The sequence below is a fragment of the Colletotrichum scovillei genome, assembly GCF_011075155.1.
Source record: "Colletotrichum scovillei strain TJNH1 chromosome Unknown Contig00009, whole genome shotgun sequence".
In the NCBI taxonomy this organism is placed as follows: domain Eukaryota; kingdom Fungi; phylum Ascomycota; class Sordariomycetes; order Glomerellales; family Glomerellaceae; genus Colletotrichum; species Colletotrichum scovillei.
This window is the reverse complement of record NW_023336267.1, coordinates 2124686-2149365: the sequence shown is the minus strand read 5'-3', so window position 1 is coordinate 2149365 and position 24680 is coordinate 2124686. Positions and strand designations below refer to the sequence as shown.

The 24680-nt window shown below is 53.4% G+C and overlaps 5 protein-coding genes across 5 annotated transcripts; 3 read left to right on the top strand and 2 right to left on the bottom strand.

Annotated features, from left to right (window-relative positions):
* Positions 1 to 2875: 2875 nt before the first annotated feature.
* On the top strand, positions 2876 to 4553 carry HER10_EVM0006430 (C6 zinc finger protein; the record flags this gene model as incomplete). The annotated part of the gene is made up of 5 exons (XM_035476014.1): positions 2876 to 3234; positions 3295 to 3381; positions 3438 to 3572; positions 3622 to 4129; positions 4222 to 4553. Exons 1-5 carry the CDS (start codon positions 2953 to 2955, stop codon positions 4551 to 4553), a joined length of 1344 nt encoding a protein of 447 aa, XP_035329471.1. The 5' UTR covers positions 2876 to 2952.
* A 1222-nt stretch (positions 4554 to 5775) lies between these two features.
* HER10_EVM0000451 (uncharacterized protein) lies at positions 5776 to 6825 on the top strand (the record flags this gene model as incomplete). The annotated part of the gene is made up of 2 exons (XM_035470234.1): positions 5776 to 5818; positions 5855 to 6825. 2 exons carry the CDS (start codon positions 5776 to 5778, stop codon positions 6823 to 6825), a joined length of 1014 nt encoding a protein of 337 aa, XP_035328764.1.
* A 3274-nt stretch (positions 6826 to 10099) lies between these two features.
* On the top strand, positions 10100 to 10887 carry HER10_EVM0003852 (uncharacterized protein; the record flags this gene model as incomplete). Its single annotated transcript, XM_035473515.1, has 3 exons — positions 10100 to 10111; positions 10217 to 10783; positions 10852 to 10887. The coding sequence occupies 3 exons, from the start codon at positions 10100 to 10102 to the stop codon at positions 10885 to 10887; spliced, it is 615 nt and encodes a 204-aa protein (XP_035329142.1).
* Positions 10888 to 13523: 2636 nt separating this feature from the next.
* Positions 13524 to 15008, bottom strand: HER10_EVM0005216 (uncharacterized protein; the record flags this gene model as incomplete). The annotated part of the gene is made up of 2 exons (XM_035474838.1): positions 13524 to 14365; positions 14486 to 15008. 2 exons carry the CDS (start codon positions 15006 to 15008, stop codon positions 13524 to 13526), a joined length of 1365 nt encoding a protein of 454 aa, XP_035329314.1.
* Positions 15009 to 16270: 1262 nt separating this feature from the next.
* HER10_EVM0001541 (uncharacterized protein) lies at positions 16271 to 19206 on the bottom strand. The gene is made up of 2 exons (XM_035471285.1): positions 18486 to 19206; positions 16271 to 18421 (listed from the first exon to the last, which is right to left on the bottom strand). The coding sequence occupies exons 1-2, from the start codon at positions 18640 to 18642 to the stop codon at positions 16914 to 16916; spliced, it is 1665 nt and encodes a 554-aa protein (XP_035328884.1). The 5' UTR covers positions 18643 to 19206; the 3' UTR covers positions 16271 to 16913.
* Positions 19207 to 24680: the final 5474 nt, after the last annotated feature.

Sequence of the window (24680 nt, the reverse complement as noted above, 5' to 3'; positions counted from 1 at the left end):
CCATACAAGTAGCTCATGGCTCTTTCATGGTAAAAGCCCTACGCCTGCCATCACCAGGGAGACATCCAAAATTATCACCGTCAACAAGAGCGAGACTGCCGCCGGACATTGCCGCTCGGGAAAGCCCCTTCGTCGTCTCGCTTGCCCTTGCGTGGCCCTCAGTGAGAAGCCTCGGAGCCAACGAGTCACCTTCCTTGGGGAGGGGGGGAGCCTTCTTTGACGACTGCGCGGCGCCGACCACGCCCCCCAAATACTGACGAGGCCCTCAGGCTGAGTAGTCCCAGTTGGCCTGGCGAATGGCTTCGGTGGGCAGGGCAGGCCCTACGACAACTTTTCGTGTCCCGTCCCGCAGCGCCCAGTATCAGACGAACAAAGGATGACAACGGTCGACTTGGGACGGCAGCCCCGCGCTTGGGGCAACCCGAGGGACTGATGCCATTGTCATGGGAGAATGGGCCCAATGCGAGCCGATTATTCGTGTGAGCACGATAAGACCCGCGCTTTTGGCCCGTTTCACCACTTTGGGCTGGCCCCACGTCGTCGTCGTTTTGACCCTTTTACGCCTTTTCCTCTTTACGGCTAGCCGGTTACGTGGAGCCAGATGGATCGCCAGGGAAAATCGACCGCGCACCAAGTCCAGACTCTCAGCGCGGGAGATGGAGTCGCCTCGGGGGATTCCACGACTGTTCGACAGCGTCAGACCCAGGAGGGCCAGCAATTCGGGCAAGCCAGACCCCAGGGCGCCGGCTGTGAAACCCTAAGCGAAATGAGCTTCCGCCGCCACGGGGCACACGTCCAGCGAATCCCATCCATCAGAGCACCATTTCACTCCAACACAACGCCCATTTTGGCACTTCACTTCCACATGTTTGGCCCTTTTCTGACAGCCGCCCACATTCCTCGCCCAGTCTGTCTCGTTACTTCCCTGCCGCCCTGACAAAGAGCCGATGAGGCCAGCGGCCAGTCCTCCGGATCATCCAAAGCTTGTTAGTCGAGCAGGATTTCGCCCTCTTCCAGCCCAGGGCAGGACGTGCCGGGATGCGACAGCCAGGGCTACACTGCGCCACGCCGAAGCTAGAGCCTCGGAATGTCACCCGGCTCCATGACCCGGGACTGCCATGCCGGCCGCTGTCCTCCATCAGGGCAGTCAATACCGTTCTGGACGCTCAGATCATTCGGACTCACTGGCAGTCTGCCAGGCTCACTGCTTCTTCAGAGGCTGAAGCCGACTTCCATAGCACGCGACTCAGAGCCCCGGCCCGCGCAAGGTCCGACAATATCAGGACACGAGGCTTTGCACCTCAATAGTACGATTCATCACGACGTACGTAATCATTTCGGCACTGCCAGCCGTCTAATTCTGCTTCTTTGAGTATTGTCAACCCCACCCGAGATCATTACGCAGTAAACGCCGGATAGTTGCACCCACGATCCGAACAGCCGACCTCGAGGATCGCCAAGTGAGTGAACGCATTGCTTTCATCCGATGTCAATCTGTATTAAGGTTGAACTGTCTCATGCACAGCGACAAGCGCAAAGAGGATCCGTAAGGACTTATGTTTCCATAATTCTCACTTTATGGTTACTCTAGCTTCCTCATACTGGAGTCTGGCGCGTTTCTTCCCGACATATGTCTTACGGTCTTACCTGCAGGTTGCATGCTGCAAGCCACTCCAGCTTCCTTACCTTACATCAGCTCTAGGTGACTCTACTGTTTTCGTTTCGTCCAGGATTGGTTTATTCCGGTTCATATGCTTGTCCTCCCACATGTAACGGTGTTGGGTCAGCTGCAGTCGTTGACATCTATTTAAGTCTGCTCCTGCAGGATTGCCTGCAAATATCCCCGTCAATAAGTCGGACACACTCATCCATCGATTGAGGTCAGCTCAAGGACGGCGACGTGCCTATTCGCAATTAGGTTTGCTTGCGACATCGAAACAGTTCCAAGTGTTCCACAACGACTCAACCGACAGCCATGACGGTTTAGAGGTTGACTCCAAGGAGACTAGGCACGTCACATAGCCGATGATTATTTGCTTCCATTGGCAGACATCTTGTCAAGTGAACTAACTGTACTGGCTTATGTTCCATGTGACAAGGCCTAGCCGATGCACCCTGCAAGAAAACCGTGCCCGAGAAGCATGTCTACAGGCAAGAAATAGACGATACCCAGCTCCTCGGCATCAAATGTTCAATAGGCGCCTCTCAGCATTGACACTCGACAGATGGTTTCAGTTTTGAATCGTCAATGAAGTTGCCGAGATTGGTGACCGAGTTTTTTGTTTCCTGCCTAATGTCTCCTCGTTTTCATCCGTGGTGCAGCCAGATGGATCAAATGATCGAGTGCAGGATCGCCCGCAATCTCTACAGTTTATTTGAGACACTCCCACCTTGGAGGTAAGGTAGAGTAGAGCACGGCAACTTATTCCGATGTGAGACGTAGAGGAGAGCGGGCGCTTCGTCTCACCCCACCCCGGCAGCCGTCCGTTCGGAAGAGGCCCAGTTTTCGGCATCACCAACTTCATCACCGGCGCGGCGAACTGAGGCTGCACTCATTCATTCTTCACATCGAAGCCCAGATGCTGTCGTTTAGTAAACGGAGAGAGAGAGTTATTGTAATGTCCTCAGACAACCTTGCCAAGCACAGCCTTCGAAATGCCAACATCAGTTGCGATTGCTGGCGATCGGTAGCCAATGGCATCTAGCAACGCTTGATCTAAGACTTGTGGCGGCCTATCGATCGCCCGACACCCTGCCACGATGACAATCGTTGGTGCTGCCACACGTGACGTGGCTGCCTTGGCACCAGCTTGAGCTGAAAGCGACGTCAATCCAATGCAGGTTGACGGTTGAAGCTATTCATCAAAACTAAACCGTTCAAGCCGTCTATGGTCAAATTCGCACACTGGCTTTTAGGCCCTAGAGCACTCAAGCAGCCAAGTTTGCAACATCATGAACACCGCTCCTGCATCACTCCCTCTCATCGCAGCCGCCCCGAGCTTTAGTGACTTTGACTATGGCGCCTTCTTCCAAGGTGAAGACATGTTGCTCGGAGATGAGAATACGTATTCGAGCGAGACCCTTTCCGAGTCACCCACGAACAGGGCCTCCGCTTCAGGGCCAAGCGCAGAAGGCTCGTCTCGCCACGGTCCCGCACAGAAGCAGCGACTTGAGAGACGAGGGCATACTAAAAGCCGCAGAGGGTGCTTCAACTGTAAGAGAAGGCGTATCAAGGTGAGCCGGCATTTTCGTTGATCCCCCCCCTTCTCGCATACTGACGTTGTATATGGAAAGTGCCAAGAGACGCAACCATCATGTGGGCATTGTAACAAGATGGGCTTGAAGTGCGAGTATCCCAATGCTCCAACGATTGTGCACCAAGTATGTCAATTGCAACATTCGTAATCCATGTGTATTGTCTAATGTAGTGTACCCAGCCGCAACATCAAGTGCCGCTGTTCAGTTTGCAAGATATGCGGTTCTTCCAACACTTTATGCTACAATGCTACCCTCACCACCCAATAGGTAACGAAAACATCTGGACCCATGAGGTTCCATGCCTGTCCCAAACCGTGAGCTCTATGAACCGAATCAATGAGAGACCCTACTAAACCTGTACAGAACGAATTCCTCATGCACGCAATTCTCGGGATGGCAGCCTGCGACCTCATGAACGCGGACCCGAGCCTCCTGGCATTCGCCATGGCGCACCGCGTCAAGGCCATAAGAGCCATCAAAAAGTCCCTCACCGAGCTGCCAAAGCAAAAGGGGACGACGCCAGAGCACGCCAACGCCCTGGTCGCGACGTGCTTCGCGCTCACGTTTCAGTCCGTGACGTTTGAGGACGGCATGGCCGAGTACATGACTTTCATCCGCGGCATCTTGATCATCGGCACGCAGATGTACATCAAGGGCATCAAGCCCATCTTTGTGAACTTGATGGGGCAGGACTCGAGCGCGGTGCTGGAGCCCAAGATGGTGGATCTGCCGCTGATTCGGACCGAGTGGGCGGACGGTGCTGTCGAGGCGGTTGGGGGGTTGAGGGGTCTCTGTCGGGATGGGGTGGAGGTTGAGTATTTTGAACTTCTTTTGGATATGGCGACGAAACTGCACACTTCGTCTTGGAAGGGTATGTTATTCGCCCTAAAACACGGAGTTCCTGGCTTGTCCTCCCTTTATTGTACTATAAGTGAAGCACTAACAAATGATTTGCTCAAACAGCGTATCAGACACTTTCGAAGCACTACGGCTGGTGGATCCAGCTCCCGCACGAAAAGTTCCAGCGCATCATCGACATGACCTCGCAGACGATGGTCCTCCTGGCCAGCCACTGGATCGCACTGAAGCAGATCATGGCCACGGTGACCAACGCCGAGCACGAATGTCGCGAGAAGGCGCCGCCAAAGGAGAGTGCGGTGGATCTGGGCATCATTCGGTGGCTTGGGTACCTCAATAGGCAGGTCGACCATGAGCATTTGGTGTATAATCGGTGGCCTTTATGGGTAGAGGAGCAGCTTAAGCAGGATCTGACCTTTTTTGGGAAGAAGTTCTGAGGAAAGTTTTGCTGGCGGATGTTCGTGTGATACTGTCTTTTACGACATCTTTATTCATTCTGAAATGTTTCCGACCTATCGAGAGCCATCAAGAATGGGATTTTGTCGAGATTGCAAAAGGAAATGACCAGAATTGTTTGACAGACGACGCATCGTATCCGCAAGAGTGAACACGATGCATCGAACCCTTCCCGTCCGACGATCTAGTTATCTGATTGAGAACCTAATTCCTTTGGCTCAATATCCACTTACTCACAGATGAACCCCCCAGATAGACAAGCATAGCACACCCCCTGGACGAACGGGGTCGGCAGGAGAAAAGAGATCTTGCCGATCCTCATCAACAGAGCAAACGATCTCGGTGAGTGCCGTTTACAGCCCCACTCATCACCGCCCGCCGGCACTGCCCCTCCCCGGTCAACCGCTGGCGCACCGCCCCGGTGGTGGCGTATATGATTGGACGGTTGGTACAAAACGAGGAATACGACGGACCGGAGGTGGGGCCGTGCAAACCAATTGGCAGCCGAGAGGATGACTGACGAGGTGCTTGTATGGACGACAGATTCGGCTGAAGAATGCCCAATTTGTTGTCGATTCTCGATAAGGTACCAAGAAAGCAAGACATGCGAGGAATACGGCGAAAGGGCGCGCTGGTGGGGGTGGGGGGCGGGGGCGGCAGGTGTTTCGCGGCAGCTGAGCCCTCCTGGAAAGTGAAGCTTTCTTGGTCTTTGGGCTGACAGACTACCTTCACTCGGCGTGATCACTACAGGTCTTATTTTGAGGGTCTGCTGCGCATCTTACTTCTCGAATTCGAGGATACACTGGATCTTCATTGGTCGGAGACCAGTGCAGCGAAATGATGGAAGGTTGAGTTTTGAATCGGCGGAAAGTCCGCAGAGAAAAGTCCGCAGTCGTCGCATTCCTCGCATTCGACTGATTTTGGTGGCAGTGTCTGACTAGGCTTTTCTAGCAAGAGATTGTGTGAGTTCGCCTTCCTTCAATACCGCACTGCATCGAAGGAAGTCTCGGGACGCGTGAGAAGGATAAAGTCATGAGTGTTTCCTTCCTGGCAAGAAAACATGACTGCCGGCATTCCATGTTGCCTTCCTCTTGTTCGCGACGTCCCTGTGACATAAATATCTCGTGTGACCCTCATCACAGAGCGACCTCTGACATAACAACCGTTTCCATTTGAAGACTAGGATAGCTGTCTGGCTGCACCATGTCGACCACGATCGCTGCAGACGAACTGCACACAGTGCCCAGTAATTCGTCGTTGCCCACATACTCCTCGGCAACAGGCATCGAGCTCACAAAAATTTCACCATCAACATCGTCCGATTCCAGTCCCGCACCCCCAGCCTACGATCGCACAACAACCGTCATCCCGGGAGACGCGGAAGTCGTGCCCAGCAGTGATGGCGGCTCAGAACCCTCCCCCTCAGGAGACGCCTTCACTCCTACAGTGCACTTCCAGATCGAGACCACCGGAAAGCAATGGCTCTCGCTCCCCATCGGCACCCGGCCCGACCCAATCGCGATCTACCACGTCGAAGCGGGCTCCTGGAGCGCGGAATCCGTCCCGGCGTACGTCTCCCTCCGCTTCTCGCGCAATGACGGAAGCTGCCACCTCGTAAGGGGCGACGACACATCTCAAACGCCCGTATGCACGACACTCTACCGCTTCGGGCCGGGAAAGCCTCCCATCTTCCGACCGTCTCAGGCTCTCGCGCCGTTTCACACACCCACGCCTCCAGCTTCTTCTGGCTCTTCTTCGACGGAGGTGTCACTCCAAGAAGAGGAGAATGGTCACCGTGACGCCGACGTGAGCGCCGCAGACCTCCAAATCGTCTCCAAGTCCCTCACCTCCCGCACCCAGATCCTCAAGACACCTCTGGGAACCTTCCAGTGGCGCTATGCCACGCGCAAAGAACGCGCTGCCGTGCCTGGCGCCGACCAACTGCTCGTCTGTGAGCTCGTGCAGGCCGTCGCGCTGGCAGGCGGAAAGAAGACGGAGGAGCACAAGACGAGAATCGCGCAGTTTGTTCGTGGCAAGGAGACGAGGACGCGGGGAACTGGGCGCACGACGGCGGGAAATGGGGGCAGGTTGATGCTCGATGTGATGAGGTGGGCTGAATCGAAGGACGGTGGGAGGGAGGCGGTGGAGGTGCTGGTTGTCGCGAGTTGTGTCTGCATGTTGAAGAAGGAGGTTGATCGGAGGCGGATGCAGCAGATGATGATACTTGCGGCTGGAGCTTCTGGGGGAGCGTAGTAGTGATTCCCAAGCCCTGTTCATAGTTCCGTTCGGCGTCTCTCTTGTTTGTAGGGTAGTTAGCATTCCCGAGTATTATCACTAATGCTCCCATTTTCCATATCATCCCTCATTTCGGCTACACTCGGTGTTGTAGAGGATCACAGATGATACATGGAGGTAAGAATGCCTAATATGAGGATGCAAATTCCCGAGAACGAAGCACGGTATGTGACGATTGGCATCTGGGGGGATGCTGAGAAGGAAGATACCGAAAACACAGGGGGAGAGAAAATGCAGACTGCAAAAGGTAGAGTCGGTAAGATGGCTCGAACCCATGACCTCTAAAAATAAATAGCCACCGGGGGTCGAAATCCTTTGTGTGTTCTTGCAAGTGATCAGTCGCAACTACTGCGCCAGAAGTCTCCTCATCCGATGGTGCTAGGAGAGGAGAATAGTTTTCTCATCTACCTCGCGAAAGCAGTGCCTGCTCCCTGAATATCCGCTGGCTTCTGTGTATTCATCGTCTCTGGGGAAATATGAGGGCGAATTTCCTGATCCTACGACTTTTCTAGACCATATTATACCTCATCCCTACGGGATTGCTGCCCGTATACCGGTTTAGAAGAGCGAATATATACGTTTATTCCAATATGTACTCCCGAGTCCAAAGTCATCATCCATCTTGACCTGAATTTGATCGACCTCCCCCCCCGCCATAACGGCTGGTCTCAACACATGTCACGATGTTGCCTGAGCTGTAAGGAGCCTGTGGAACAATTCCAAGTTCAGACTTACACTCAGCCCGGCAAGCAGGCGAAACGCAGATTTGGCATAAAACCCGAAGGAGGACCATTTCGTATCGTATCAACATGATTCCTTACCCAATGAGACTCTATGTATGCTTCTAAAGCTCGGCATAATCATAATAAGTGCGTTCACCTAGCCTGACAGAGGATCCCTCACCCTAGGTAGCTTCAATACTTCTACGAGCCTATAGTGAAATCCAGGGCCAGTGTGAAAGACCTGATTGCCCGCCAAAGATCGAGTTCGCTTTGTCTGCACGGGCTTATATCTGCTTATAGACCCGGCGATGTATGAGCATGATAGTCAAATTCAATTTTTGAATGAGCCAACTAGAGGTTTGCATATTAAGACAAAGGAACGACTCTTTCGAGACGAACTGAGCAGTCTTAGCCCAGTACATAACAGGCTTTCAGTGTCCATCGAAAGCAGCGTACAAGTAAAGACTGCGCTGGGAATATGAAAGGCATGCCTTTCAGCGGTCACATTACGACAGAGGAGAAGAAACATCAGCTTTTTAGCGCCTGTACTAGCCTCATCCTGGGTTGCCCAGGTATATAACGCCGCCCCAAAGCACACTCGCAGAGCTTGAACTAGAGAGACATTCTTGTTGCCAATCACGGAGGGTAACATCTAGATAATAACAATGGCTTGACAAGGGTCGCTCTATCTAAACGATCTAATCACACGTGTTGACTCGAAGTTAGAAGCTCACCAAAACTCATTTCTACGTGGTTCTCCCGTTCAAGCCCCGTCATCGCCGTCAATTTCGTGAGGACGAATACGAGAGGAACGAGGGCCCGTGGAGAAAGCTCGTGAGTGTTCTTTTCCTTCTCCATTTGAGCGGGATCAATCGCTACCTCCATGATTAGTGAGAACTTAGTGCAATGAGTGAACTGGCAAATCGTCAACAGTTTCTACACCTGGATCGACAAGCAACTTTCTATCGGATCTAGTTTTGAGGAATACGATATGGACCACGGGAATGTGACGATTTATAGCTGGATGTCACGGCAGGGTGTTTATTCGGGGCCCGCTGCCCTGGTAGGTTATAGGAACTTACGGACAGGATTTTCACACAGATTCATAAGTTTGGCTTGCAAGCTGCCGGCATCTCCCACACGGGACCATACAAGGATTTACCTCCGTTCGAGACAGAAAGAAAGATACGTAAACATACTGGGAAACTCATGTAACATCTGGCCTTGTCTAATTACAAAAAGTCTCATCTTAAGTAACATGAAGAAACTTACACTGAGCTGTAGAGACAGACGATTTCGATATATCAGAAGAAAGGGCACGTCTCCCACCCACTGATACTTGGGTCGACACTGGAAGCTGTTACATCCAGACCATGTCGGCAGCGCTAGTCACGCCACCCCTACATAGTTAGAAGGGTAACCCCGCACCACCGCCCCAAACAACACAAAAAACGAAGCTATCGTCACCCACCATGGCCCGCCACATGGTAGACATCAAAACATCAAAATGGAAACTAAAACATACAACACCAGGTATTCGCTGGTCGTCACCGACCCAACTACTAATCCGGCCCTCATTGGCTTATCTATGGGAGAGCGGACGGGATCCCGAGTTTTCCAATGGGTATGGTCGTATGTGGTAGTCTGGGAAGCGGAAGATGCCCAAGTCGAGGGGAAAGGTGGACATTCAGCACCTCCATCTCAACCCCCCATTCCCAGATAGACTCATTCCAGTGAGGGTTGACGTCAGATGGAAAGAGAAAAGTCAAGTCTGTCATTTATTCTTATGATTCGTCTCAGTCCCGTTCACTTGTTACCAGAATTCTCGGTGTCCCCCTTGGCCAGCCATCACGATGTCCAACCAAGGGTTGATCAACTGCTACGGTATCGTAACGTCAGGGATGAAAGCTTCAAGGCCATTATTCACTGTTATTCAGCTCCATACCTAGGCTCACTGTGAATTGTGAGGTGTATCTTGTGGCAGGAGAGTGAAACAACACTACCAGGTCTGAGCCGAGGAAGTAGACACAAGTACCTGACTCTACAGCCTAACTATCCGGAAGCCTGACTCCATATTTTTATGTCACCTCAGATGTCTAGTAAGAATAAACTTTTAGCATAGCGGCCCTCCCTCTGCCTGTGTACGCTATATCGTACTTGATACCACACTCACATCAGAACTCCTTGGCATCACTGAAAGGAAGCGGCCCTTGAGTCAAGAATACTCCGAGGCCTCCTACTTCACCCTTTATGCAGAAGACATATGACGTGCGAATTCTAAGCTCAGAACCAATACGCTAATCTTGTCTGACTTGTCAATGTTGAAATGATGGGGGAAAATACTGGCCTAGGCAACCGTGGAAGCCTGAGAAGAAGAAAGTTGATAGCTGAGACAAGCCTGCAAACCGATTGAGGCCGTGAGTCTTTGCATCTCCCATAACACATACTTAATCGACACTCCTACCACATCGCTTGCGCTCTGCCTGTCTGCTCCAAGCAACTCATTCAACATGACCACCGAGGTGAATACCCCAAGCCTACCATAATCACGCAATGACCTCACTCACAAGCTCAGCCATAATGACCATAGCAACCGAGTCTCTAAGCCAATACTTACCTTCTTGTAGTACATCTTCCTGTTTCAGTCAAAGATTATTGCTGCACGTGGGAGACCTGCTTTTCTAAGAGAAGTTCCCTCCCTCTACGAAAATGTCCTTGAGCTCCAGCTACCGGACTGCATCGTCAACGAGGCATGCTTGCCCAAAAACGTGATTCTCAAGATTGAGTATTCGAAAGACAGGGACCTCTTCGATCCGCCAAAGACCGCCCTCTTCGACAACGAGACCCTCATCTACGACCGGCTTCAACCGCTGCAAGGGAGCGTCATACCAAAATACTTGGGCTTGGCGAGCATCGCGGGCAGGAGAGCGCATCTCTTGTCAGATATCGGCGGCATGTCCATGGTCAAAAAGGAACTCCTGCGGACTGACCCAGCGACAAACTTTGAGGAGATGATTTCTGTTTCGCTTCGTCTCATACGTCAACACGATGTTCGGCTAGAATATCTGGACCCGTCTAACGTCCACTTGTGCGGAGATGCGCTTTGGATCGTGGATCTCGAGCATGCTCAGTTGATTCCGTCAGACCTCTCCCACGAGGAAGAGAAAGAGGAGGAGGATCGTCTCCGGGAACAAGTACGACGTTTTGTGGATAACATCCAGGCTCGACGAGATAATGAGAAGAGGATGATAGAGTTGCATAGGCATCCTCCCTGGCGATTCAAATCTCCAAGACCTAAAAAAAGGAAAGAGGCGACGAAAGGAAAAAAAGGTTGATAAGCCGAGAGAGGTCACTGGGGTACATGGGGTCGTGGTCGAAAGGCCCAAGCTCCGCCGGGAATCAGGCTCCTCCTCGGACATAATCGTAGATGATTAGAACGAGTCTATTGCGAGGGAAGAGAGGAATGACATCAGGCTTGAGTCGTCAGCGTGCTCTCGGCAACTCACAATGAGGGGACAAAAACACCATTCTCTGCGGTCCGCTCAAGTATTTCGGTTGCTTCGAAGCTCTAATCAAAACTCACGGAGCTGCCGGAGCAGGCCTCTTGATAAAATTGAGACCAGGCATAGTAATTGAGAAATTCATCATGGTGGCAGGTAATCTACCATCGTAACTCCTAGCTGCAAGCCCGGGATTCGTATTGAGGGATTGTTAGAGTTACACAGCTCTATGAGACCGGCTCACAGTGTCGTGAGCCCCTTTGTAGTGTATTGTGAGGTTAAAGTTAATGGTATTAGTGAGTCAAGTGATGACAAGCCTGGCTGGTCGTAGCATGATTAACCTAGGCAGACTGTACAGTTCAATTAGATTAACCAAACTCAGATCAACTGATGACGCCTTTTCTCCATCTTTCCGGGCTATACGTCTTCTTCACAGTATCCTGGGGTGGTGGTGGTAGGGCAGCAGGGAAATTAATACCTCTAGTCGTCATATTTTGCAACCCGGCCGAGTATCATGCGGCGAACTTAAGTAACGCCAATCCAAATCACAATGATGATGATAGCTATGAAGACAACGGTGTCATCCTAAATAGTAGCAAGAAATAGCTTCTTCAACCCCCAGGCCTCGTAGAGTTTGTCAATGACTGCCTACCCTTCATCAAGCAATGTTTTTAGCATTAGACACCTTGTCGAGTCCACCAGGCGCAAGGAAATCGAGGGCATATACTTGGTCCGTGAACCAATGTGCCAAGTCTTTGTAAAACAATCTATCGTGGTCTATATAAGGCACTCCGTGAAATCCCAAGAAGTGAAGTGATCAACGCCACATTGACTGATTGTGTGCAAATGATTCCATGTGCCAGAGCCCACCTAGTGGACTTGTAGAGGAAGAGTCCAGTATCATCCGGCCTTTCCAGGCGAGAGATGCCAACCAAACTCGTCGCACAAGACGACATCCTACTAGCCTTCATCCCTCTCTTCCATCATATTCACTATAATACATACACTCAGGGACTGGAAAAGGGTAGGCATGACCCGTTTCTAAAAGACATGACAAATTTCGAGTCTCAGAACTTCGTATACGCAAACATGGAGCTGATTGCAGTACCGCCTTATCGTGGTTGGCCGCGCCTCGCTCCCGTACCTTTTTCACATCGGAACGTCGTCTGTCGTTGGGGGCTCAACACTGATGGCGTAGATGACGTGACTTATATACGTTGTACTGCGGACCGAGGACCTCTTTACTCCCATCTCTACTCCCATCAGCCGTGAGCTACTCCGTACATGCACATCCCAAACCTCAACGCCTCAGCGCGCCTCATCGCCAAAAGTAAAACCTACACCCACTCACTTCCACAATCCACTCAAACATCACGAAAGCAGCCAAACACAAATCCAATGCTTCATCAATCGGCAGGTCAGAAAAGAGGCTATATTGTTTGTATCAATCTCACCAAAGCCAGTCAGCGCGCAGCAAAGACGAGAAACTTTCCCCACGACCAAAAACACAATCGTTTCGAGCCTAGAGTCTCGTCTCCAGTCTTCGCCACCTCTGCCAGCTTCGACTACTTTCCACAAAACGCTTCGCCCTTTTTTTTCCCTTTCCCCCCGTGTTACCAAGCCAGGGAACGTCTACTCCTCGAGCCGCGTTCCCAGAAACTGCAACTCAAAAATCAAAATAAAACTCCAGATTTCACTCATTCCAATCCCCCTCCATATCGACACATGCAGCGTCAACATCACAAGATGACGCCCGAAGCAAGAAGACATCATTGCATCTTTCCCCTCCTCCCATACCAACATTGGCAAACTTCCTAGATACGTAGAAAGCCGAGGGGTGAGGACAGAAGAAAAGAGAAGGATCGCAAAAAGTCGACTACATACATGAAAGTGAGAAAGAAACAAAGAGCTTCCTCAACTACAAGACGCGAAATCATCAGGGAAAAAAAGTCAAGCCAAAGATCCCAGTCGGAAAGGAATCAATTGGCCCCCTTCTCCCTCATATCCCCTCCCCGTTTCTTTTGTCTGCTTTCCACACCGTTGATCGTCTTTTCCGAGTCCATAATCCCTCGCTCAAGTCCTGCCTGTAGACTACTAACACTTGGACCGTCCTCTGCTGTTTGCCCCGTGGTGAACGTTGCAGGCATTGAGACAGGGAGATCGTGTGGCGTTTTCGCCTACTCGAGGACCATTCGTCAAGATCAAAACAAAGTCGTACTGCGCGGTCGATGCTGATTTCGTAAAAGAAAAAGAAGGTCATTTCATGTCGTAAAAAGTCGTAAAGCTCGTCCAGAAAAGCCTCAGTGTCTCTATTGAACACCATGCTTCCTCCACTCTCCGCAAGTCTTGCAGACCATGGTGATAATGACCATGATCGTGTCTTGCCAATTGCAAACTCCACCATTGAGGGACAGCAAACACTTCGCTTGCCCCTTTAGGTGAATCGCGTCAAACCCCTCCACCGGCTGGGCAGCTCGCGCTCCTGCGCAACGCCATAGTTCTCCCCTTCGCAACCGAACCCGCGGTTCTTAAACTGCTCGGTTCCGCACTGCATGGCCGCCGCGCCGTGGTTCGAGTTGGGCCTCAGCCCCAGCGGCTCGGCTGCCTTGCGGGCGGTTCGGGAAGTCCAGGCACGAGCTGCCTCGCGGAAGGATCGCCTCGAGTCGTTGGAATCGATGCTACTGCGAGTGCTAGCCGCGTAGGAGGGATTCGGGGGCGTAAAGTCCGTATCCATGGGCATGGGGCCGAGAGAGGACGAGGGCTGGTGCTTGGCGAGCTTGTTGCTTGCGCGGTTCGAGTTACTAAACGACCGGCGGACAAAGACCGTACCTCCACCGACAGCGCGAGGAGGCGGGGGAGGAGGCATGTAGTTAGGAGGAGGTGGAGGCGGCATGTAATTGGGAGGTGGCATGTCCACCGAAGCAGACTGGGCGTGAGACCTTTGCTTGCGGAGACCTGGGATCGAGAGGTCGACGGACATACGAGAAGCAGACTTGCGCAGCTTCTTGGCTGCCGACATATCTTCATCATTGTCCATGCCGCGTTTCCTGTTTCCGTCGCGCGAATCTGGCAGAGGCTGAACCTCCTCCGTCGCCGGGAGAGGCCATTGACCTGATACGCGCTCGGCAAAGGACTTCTTGTCCGTGGGAGGCTTGGTCGAGTATGTGGTGGTCGAGGGGTTGAACGAGGGCGGGGGAGGCTGGCGGGTGGAGCGGATAGCATGCGCATCAAAGAAACCGTCCTTCATAAGTTGCTGGTAGCTGGCCATGATCTCGTCTCTGCTGGGCATGCCCGCGCCGTTGGCGAAATGTGCAGGCATCGCAGCGGCGGTCGGCGCGCCAATGGGACCCAGGCCGTTGCCGTTACCATTGCCGCTGCCGAAGCCTCCAGCGCCGCCTCCTTGAGCAAGGAGCTTGCCATCGAGGCTCAGTGGGCGCTTAGCCCCCTTATCCTTGTCCCTGACGAAGCTCAGCTTCTCGCGGAGGCCGCCCCAGAAACCCTTCTTCCCGACGTGGCTGCTAGCCGAACTGGCGGGTCTCTTAACTTCGCCGTAGGTGATTGTCGGTTGGTGTAGAAGTGGCTGGGACTGTTGGTGTAGCGGCTGATGATATTGCTGCTGCTGCCGAAGTCTCTCAGGGGAGAAGACACCAGCGTCAGGTGCGTCGACGTAAAAGTCCATGTGGAAACGGCGCGCAATCTCAGTCGAATCCTCGGGGCCGAGGAAGTCGATTGGTGGCGCAGCCGAAGTACGGTCGTTCATTGAACCCTCGACGAAGCGGGAATTGGCGCGCTGTACCGACGAGTTTGATCGTTTCGCCGCGGGCCGCTGGCCGTTGGACGTCGAATTGCTTGACGGAGGGCCCGTGATCGGGTGGGAGGTCAGCGGACCAGGCGCCGACGGGTCCTCCATTGTTGACATGGGCATTGTTTCGTTTGTGCTTTGGTCCAATGTTTCGTTCAGAAAGGGGATTTGGGTGATTTGAGTTTCTTGCGGTGTGGGTTGACGGCCGAAATGCAACCTTTTTTCCGCCTGTCCTTCTTTACTTGAGGTCTGTTGAATCGGGGGAAAGACGTAATGGAAGCTGTCGTCAGACCCTGATGAGCGCAAAGGTGAGGGGAAGGTTTTGTCGGGCGATGCGGTGCTGCGGCATCCGAAAGGGTTTTTGTTTACTTTTCTGTCGTTACATCTGCCACGCTCCGCATCCGCGCAGGCACGCGGCGCAACCTCTCTGTCGTCGCGGGCTTCTTCCCTGCACAGATGGCAGAGGAGAAGGCGCAATGAGGCGTGTTCAGATGATGAGAGTTTGAGTATTGTTGCAGTGTGGAGTGGGGATGGACGAGTGAGTGAAAAAAGTGCTGAAAAGGGGGGAGAGGGAAGAAGATACAGCGAGGACGAAGGTTGGAAGAAAGTAAGGTAAGGTAAGCTAATGGTACGCGCAGAAGTCACGAACCGTGATGGGCTTGGTTGGAGGCGTGTTGATCTCGTAGTACCAAACGTATTGGAAGGGCAACGGCAACCAACAATGGAGAGCCAGGGGTAGTGCGATTTTTTGGGGGGGAAAAGACCCGCAAATGGTCCAATGTCGGCCGGGGTTGCTGACCTCTGATGGCTGCTGTTCCCCGAACTAAGGGCCAGAATGGGCAACTGGGGGCCGCGAAAGGTGGAATCGGCCGTTGCTGCGTTGCTCGGGCAAACAAAACACGCCCACATTTATCCCATTCGTCCCTGGACGCGCAAGATGCGACTCCACTTGGCGCGTTGCCCTTCACCGGGCCATCCTCGCCATCCTCACCTTAAAAACTGGCCGAGAGGAGCATTGGCCACGTGACGCTTGGACCTGGTGCTCTTTCCCTGACATCCAAGGCATACTCCCCCGTACGAGGACCACCTCTGTCTCTCAGACTTCTCTCCCGTGATCTCATCTCATCTCACCCTTCTCCTCTCTCTCCTCGCGTTAGCTTGTTGTCTATTTACGTCCGTTGGTGCTGTCAATCTAGCTTGATCGTGGCACGCACGCACGCAGCACGCTACGGCTCACATATTCCATGCATCTGTTCTCTCAAGCTATCTTGCTTTAGTACAGATCTTATCCGTCTCACGCTACTGGGACATTGAGATCGACAAAGCTGAGGGAATCCGGCGTTGACGCAAGCACATTGTTGCAACGCAACACAGACATCCGAGATAGTCACATCGTAGGGCTCGTCTCTCATAGGAGCCGTTATTCATCTCACCCCCCTATCAGAGCCTGGCGTCACCTGTCAACGTCACGAGAAAGGATGGGCAAAACATCGATAGCATCTTTCAACATTGGAACCTTTTTCCATTTTCCTATACAAAAGTTTAAACTAATTGACCCCATTGCCCACGGGGCACAGTGGACAACCCACTATCAATCCATGCAGTACTCCTGCCCAACTAGACACAAGGAAATAACAAAGCAAGACCAATGACACATTAAAGCTCACTCGGATGTGCCTGTCTTCGTGAACATCGAAAAGTCGTTTCGTTTTCAATTCCAGTCTGAATCATGATCAAGTAAGACATGGTAGGAAAGTAAAGATGATCGCTCATGGCCAAGTAAAACGGCCATCAAGATCGGAGAGAGAGTGTGTGTGTTGAGTGTTGGGAGGAACATAGGGAAAGAAACTTGGTTTCCGAGGGGTGCCGTAAATGATGACTGACTCCCAGTTGGTATATACAATTCGAAAAGTTGTCTCCGATCCTTCCAAACGCCCCATTGCCCAAGAACGCTTGGATGCAAGATACCACCGCCCTTAATACGAAGCCGCCGAAACGCCGTTAAGCAAGTGCACCGGAACCTCATTGCGGGTTGACAGTCTTGTAGTATTCATTTGCCGGCTTCACACCAAATGTGCCATCGGCACGCTTGTACTCAAGAGGATCTTGCACAACGTAGCGGTGGTTGTAATGAGCGCTGTTGTGGTGAGGATCCTGTGGGCGTTGCCTGTCGTACAAGGGGCGCTGGCTGTCGATGAAGGTGTCTCCGTACCCACGCTTGGTGCCTGCGCGTGCTGACTCGTAGACGGGGTTGTGAGAGCTGGGAGGAGCAGCCTCGATGAATTCTGAACGACCCGCCATGGGAGGAGCAGTGAGCTTCTCGATGGAAGGCAGCATAGGCGGGAGTTTGGTGCCCATGTGCGGCAGATCGGAAACTGGGGCAAGCTGGCGAGGAGGAAGAGAATCTCTCCTGTAGTCCGAATCGCGCCTGGCCATGTCGTGATCCCTTGCTCCCGGACCGTACACAGAAGGAGAAGGTGGCACCATCATGGCAGACGGCCGTCTGTCGTACGAATCGCGGGGCGTGGGAGGCGGGTTGCTCGAGGCGTACTGAGAGCTGGGTCTGCTCGAGTAGCCGTAGCTTGCGGGTTGGTAAGGCGAAGGCTGCTGAGACTGGTACGAGGCCGTGGTAGGAGAGATGGGCGGCGGCTGCGCTGAAGGTTGGGCATATTGATGGGGAGGGTAGGGTGCACTCGAGGCATCGGATCCAAATCGCAGGTGAACGTTGGTGGACGGGGCTGGACCGTATGACATGGGCGGCGGCGGCGGTGGCGGCGCTTGGAAAGTCTCGGCTTTGAAGTTCTCAATGAGAGATGGTTTGCGTTCCGGAGCAGGCGGGTATGCGGCGCGGTGCTCGCTGCTGTTACTCGTCGACCTCGCACGATACTGTTCCGCATTGCTACGAATCTCTGGCGTCTGTGTTCTCCTGGCGGTGCTCCTGAATTCGTTTTCGGGGTTGGTGTCGAACTCGTTTCCTGTCGGCTTTCCGTCGCGTCTTCGCATGCGAACGTCACGGCGAATACGCACACGACATCCCTGTTCAGAGATAGTCTTGCTCAAGTTGGTGCTCTCGGTGAGACCAGGGAACTTCTTTGCGCTGAAGACGTTGAATGGCACCGACTTGACAGCCATTCTGTACTGGAAGCAGGGGTTCTCATCCTCATCATCCGCGTCGCCGCCCGGTTCACGATCCTCCGCCCTCTTCACGTCTTCGTACAGGTGGAAGGCCAAGACGTAGCGTCCTTCATGACGAACCGAAAGGTCGGGGAACAGGAAGTAGCCTGCCTCTGTGGGCCTGTCGAGATAAGCCATACCCGAAACCGGCATACCAGTCAAGACAGGAGGTGAAGTTGCCGCGGGAGTTTGAACGCGTCCATGAGCCATGGGACGCGCGGGTGTCAGCTCAGCATAGAGGAAGAAGTTGGCGCGGTAGTTGAAAGTGATATCGGTAGCTTCGGCTCTGGTAGGTCCCTCGTAGACGTGCAACTGCACCACGGGGGGAGGATCGACGGGGCGTCTATCGGCCGCGGCTAAAGAATGAAAGTTAGAGGTAATTCTGTGACAAGCAGTTGAGAGATATCGAAGCTCTCTTACACTTCTGACCAGATCCGCATGCACGAGCACGCTCAGGTTGCTGCAAAACCTTGAGCTCATACCACATCCTCGAGCCAGACCGCGTCGGCCTGTCCTCATAACTCTCGGATTCTCCGATGTGGTCCAGCTGGACGTGGCGGCTGATATCGACCGGCATGGTGAATGTTGTGGGATTGTCGTCGGGACTGTTGTCGAGACTAGACTTGATATCAATCGATCCCAACGATCGATGGCCTTGCACAGGTCTAGTTGAAGAAGAATGTTAGAAAACCGAATTGCACTCTACGTGGCTGATGCAGGAGAGAGGCCTCAGAAACGCCTGCGCCGTTCTCGATTCTTTGGTTGTGGGGATCCGGTGACTTGTGTAGTGCCCCGACAGAATGGAACGCAGGGTGCGAGGCCGTTTTCCTCCAAGCAGCAACCGATTCACGTACTTTCGGGCCAGTGACCAGGCAAAGGCGTTCCCAAGAATAACAGTTCCTTCTTGCTCCTTCGATTTCAATCACGAGGTCGTAAAGTGAGCGCTGGCAATATTCGACGACAACGACTGCGACGGCGAGGTTGTCTATATTTCCCAGACGGCTCGGGGACGGTTGGTGAACAGGAGAGAAGGAAAGAGGAGGACGGGTGGGAATGGGGGTTTGATGAGGGAGACGGATGGGAGAGTGGATCCACTTGGACTGAAAAGAGTGGGAAGCGAAGGAACGCAATTGGCTTTCAGGGGGGTGTACGAGTGTCTGCTGGCTGGGACCTGGGCTGGACCGGGACTAGCAGGACTGGGACAGAAGGGGGGGAAGAAGGGACAGTGTGAGATGTACTGACAAGGGACCAGGGAGTAGGTAGATGAATGGAGACGGACTGGGGGAAGGGGGTGGTAGACTCGTCAGTTGGACGGAAGCACACCAAGGTCGAACGGCGGGCCATTGTGGGCGAGGTAGGATCCATAATTCCCTGGATAGACACGCCCAAATGGTAGAGCACGGAGCTGGGAGAAGAGTTCCGCACTGGGTACCAAGGGTGCCATCTCTGGGTACCGCACCTCGAGTTAGGGAAGTATGGCAATCTATGAATACTGTGCGTTCCCAGATGATTCCATTAGCACTGGGTGTGAGTGAGAGAGGGACCCAATGCCTCGGACTGGGGCCCAGCTGACTCGGCGGTAATTGGTAGAGACGAAATGACAATGACGGCCGCTCCAAGGCCCAAACTCAGAACCTCCCCCAGCCCAGCCAGCCCAGTCTCTAGCCCAGCTTCCGCCTCTGAGATCACTCGCTCTCCCCCGTCAGTTCGTTCCCAGTCCACTGGACCCATCCGTCCTGCTGAATCAACTGTGCGTAATTGGTCAGAGTTCCTGTCCTGTCTTGGTGTCCTGCTTGGTTCACCTTTTGTTGCTGCTTGCTTTATCCCATCCTACCCCAGCACAGTACGTCTTCGCCTGTTTGGCTACGACGGGAGGTTAGGTAGGTACTGCAGTCTGCACGGATGCATCGCCTTCCAGCAGGCCGGCTAACGGGGTTCACAAAATAGCACACACCACCTCTCTGCAAGCCATTCGACCTTCCTTCTGTTCCGGTACGGTGGCGCTGACGGCGCTGATGCCAAGCCGAGTTGGAATGCTCATGGCCCAGCAAAAGGTCCATCACTAAACCTTACAGCGCTGCCCGGGAACTCAGCCCTCCGTCGTTACGTCCCTTGATGGTGAGGTTAAGCCAAAAATGACCGATGAGGATGAGTATGAGTGAGTGCCTCCTGAGTTTTCAGTACAAGGGACAAGCCAAGTTTGGAAAAGAAGAGCCATGGTCCGCACGACGGCCCTTGCTTCACTGGGTACCCGTATCCGTACGAATGCTTGCCTTCTGGCATCTGGCCAGTGGTCGCTCACGCACTCACGCACTCCACTCTGCTCTGCTCTGCGCTGCGCATCTGCTAGAAACCCAGGCAAGACAGCGGGTGTGAGGTTGGTACAAGGGGGGAAGAGAAAGGAAAGAAGAGGTTTCCCCCGGTGATACTGCGGGATTGTGAAGGAGCGACCCATTCCAGATACCAGCGTTCCACGACCACATCTGCGCAGTCCGCCTTGTACCCAGTGTGAGATAGGCAAAAGAGGAGAATGAGAAGAATGGCATTTCAAGTCAGTACGAGGGCGCACGGGGGCAGGGACGGACGGGGGGAAACGGGGGGCGTGTGTGGTCGATAGTGTGAGCCGGACGCTAGACTCAGGTCTAATCCGTATCCGTCGAGCACTTCGTCGTCCACACATGGGTCGAGATATGTGCTAATGCTAGCGAGGCGCTGGCTTGGGTTCTTTTGCTGGCGTTTGCTGCTAGTTCGCTTCCAGAGACTGAGATCCCGCGGCGTCCTGTGTCACGGAACGAGAATGGACGATTCCAGCGGGTGAAGAAACTCCACGTTGGCAAAGCAAGGGACAGTCTTCTTCTTGCATCGTGCTGTTCTTTTCCTTCTATTCCCTCGCAAGCAGGCTTCCACCAGCATCGCGATTTCAACCTCAAAAGGGTCTCATCTCAATCCGAAAAAATACACCTCCAAAGGTTGCCGCGCTTATTCCACCAGAGCTTGCTGCGGCTTGCGTGGTGCGTACCGGTATTCATATTTCCGGATACTTTGCCTAGCTTACGGCAAGGTTTGGCTGATTACCAGTTGCTTCAACGAGAATGAGTGATCGTCACTGCCCATCTCTTCCGGCCTTGTGGTTCATGGCAGCGTGCCGTGCGTGCGTACCAGTCATTGGACTTGTCTCTCACTAGAGGCGACTGATAGAGTTCTAGGACCATCCCCATGACAGGCCAGAAGGAAAACCATTGCTTTTGCCTCGGCCGTGCCAGAAGTTCAGAACAGCCACCGAAAGTCAGTGCAGTGCCAACCCAAAAACGCACAAAGAGCCGGAGTCTCGGGTTTGCCTTCGAGCGCGAGGGACAGATCTGTCTGTGGCCTTGCCTTACGATGCTGCTGGTGCTGATGCTGGTGGCACTTGGAGGACGGTGAGCAGTCTGTGAGCAGCATTGAGGCGCGTCTAGTCCGAGGTACGTCCGGTCATGCAAATCTTCACCATGGTGATGATTTCTCGTGCTCACAACCTCTTTCGGACTTCTTCACATAGTGGTTCGTTCTGTGTGTACAGTCAGCCTCCCACTGTCCATTGTTTCCCCCCGTGGACTTGATCTCTCACTGGTCGGCTGTTGAGTAGGCATGACAAGGCCAGGCCACCCTACTAGGAATAAGAGGCAGAGGCGCATAAACAGATGGGCCATCGTTTGAAAAGTGAACTGCGAATTCGTGGAGCTCCCTCTTTCCCTTCTTAGTTACCCGAGCGCGGCCCTCACCCGCCCATCCAGATCAGGGATCTCTCGTTCGTCCTGCTGCTGCGTTTGCAGCTTGCAGGCGTTAGGTGCAGGAGAATGGTGGTGCAGCATGTACGCAGTAGGTGTGCCGCCAGGCTTCTCCTCTGACAGACTCAGACTCTGCAACCCTGGGAGAGCATCTTTGGGAGTCTTGGCCCATTGTGCCGCTCTCGGCTTTCGCGCAATGTGGCTCGATTCCATCACACTGGACCTCTTCATTCGTTATTTCCGACCCCAACTGTGTCCACTTGACACTGCTTGAGCCAATCCGGGTCCGAATGTTGTCCCAGCCCTTCTCGTCATCCCTGCTCGCCACCATCGCGGGCTCAGATGTGTGCCAAGAGGCTAAGCAAGCCAGAGTTGCCGGGATTTGAGGAACGCTGCCAATCAACTTCATCACTCGGCCAGAGGGGCCTGTCACTTTGGTTGCAACTACAGTGCGAGAGGGGTGACTGCGCTTCCAAGGGCAGGGGAAGAGGTGAGCTTGCTTGGCCGCCTCCCTGATATGATAGAGGCAGTGCTCTACATTCGTATAACAGTAGGCTATCCGTAAGGAAAGCACACAACAGTCTAACTGTACAAATACAGTCATCTTGTTGGTTGTGACTATCCGTAGGCGTCAAGGTTGCGCCAAGGTTGCGCCGAAAGATTGTGCACAACTGTTGCTGTAAGAGATGCCCTTCATGGTGAGACATTCTGTGTGCGCTTCGAGACCTGGCTCGTACCGATCCTCAAGGTACGGCTCCCACTGGATAGATGGCTATGCTTCGAACGCTTCGAAATATCCGACTTGTGCTTCTGTCGCCGCCGACAAAAGAAGATGAGACGTTTTTGCCGCATTTTGGTGCGGGTTACAGCTGCCAAAACACTCTATGCTTGTCATCACCCTCATCAACAGCGGCCCTCTGTGTTCAACCTCCCACCTTGGTGGCATGTCGTGGCGCCGTGCGACACGCCCAGCCGGCATATCGCAAAGCTCAGGTAGCCGTCGAGATCCAGATGCTAGCCGCATGTATGCGTGCAACGCACAAGAGCCGTCCGGTTCTGGCTTTCAACGTCAGAATACCCAAGTGCCCTTCTATCCACGTTCATACCTAGCGCATATGACAGAGCTGGCTTGCTCATATTGAACCACAGAAGCGAAGCGGGAGTCAGGAATGGTCGTGCCGGCACGGCGCGTCGTTGCCCCTGACTGGGCTGGACGGGGACGGTGGACAAAGTCGAACGATGGCGTTGGGTGCGGGCGTTACCCAAAGTGCTGTCTCTCAACTGCCCGAGGTCTATAGACATCGGATGGCCTTCAACCTTGGCCTAGGTATTCACCTTTTCTCAAGGCTTGAGCAGCCTTGACCGCCAAAAGAACTCGGACAATTTGGTCAATGGCTTTGGCAGCAACCGTCCCATCGGTATTGCCCGAGAAAGACCAGAAAAAGCCAAACGTAAGCTTTGGAAGTGCTGTCTTAGTCTTTGCTTCGGATCAGGCTTGCCTCCAGGCTGCATCGGCCAAAGTTTCCAGGTTAGCGACAACTTTTTCTTCGGCCCCAGAGAAACGCCGTAGTACCCGAACAACCGTTTCCGGTCTTCTTGATGAATGGGGTTTCCGCGACTGGAGACCCAGCGCCGCAGACAATGCATTTGCGTCATCGTCGAGGATGCCCGTCGAATGTAGAGTAGGAATAGAGTTTCTTGACACAGCTGGCGGGTCATGGCCAACAAGTGAATATGGGCCGTGACAACAGGTTTGAGTCTTGAGTCGTGAGTGCGGCAGCGTTTATCTCTGGAAAACGGGCCTCCCGGTCGTAGGTAGGTATCTGTATCTGTACGCCTTTCCGTACGTATACCGGGGGGAGACTTGGTGGGTGGTGCTTGGATCTCGACTTGGTGAAAAACGAAAAATAAGCATAGAAGGGAAGCATCGGGCTTCCGAGGTAGACTGAATCAGTCGAGGCGCTAGCCAAGGACCTTTCCGAGTGATCAGCATCTACCGAGTTCCCATGGGCTCCACCCAGGAGATTTAATACTGTTGGCATTGGCGGGCGAGAGGTCGAATTGAGAGTGGTCAAGGTCAGGGCAGACGGGGGACTGTGGAGGATGGCAGGATGGGCAGGTGGATAACACCCAGTCTCCAAGTCCAGACTGTAGGGAATTCGTACACTGTGTGTCGACTGCTCCGTACCCTCGTAGGCTCGTACGAAAGATTCGGAATGAAAATCCAGGCCCGGCAGGCAATTGCTCCTAGCCTCCGACCATGTCGAGCACTTGAATCCTCGACGTGCCCGTACTATGTAGAGAATGGAATTCGAAGCAATGGCCGTACCTAGTCAGTCGTTCCCATTTCCCGCCCATTGAATGAATAGAAAGCCCCCAAGGCTTGGCAGTCGTGAACTTGTGCAGCGTCACTGAATGGGGACCAGACGATGAATTGAAGGGCTGAAAGCAGACGGGAGCAAAGCATGCGGACTCATATCCGTACAGATTCAGTATGAAGTGGATAATGCGTTGCACAATTGCTGCCAAGACTGCAATTACGACCCAACGCCGGCCGACCGATCGACCGACAGCGAAACGCTTGTGTCCGTGTCGCAAGTAGGATACTGTGTAAAGAGGGCAAAAGATACCCGTGGTCTTTGAGCCTGTTGGAGATGAAAAAGGCAGCGGCAACCAGGTACTGAAGCGAATGAGCGACGAAAGCCAACGATGTACGGATAAGGGACGCATAGGTATTCTGAGGCTGGCATTGTTTGGTATCCACGGTTGACGAATGCCTTGGCCTTGGGCGGGGACAGAGTGGATGCGTCGGGACCGAATGGTAAAGTTGCCAAGAGATGACGGATTC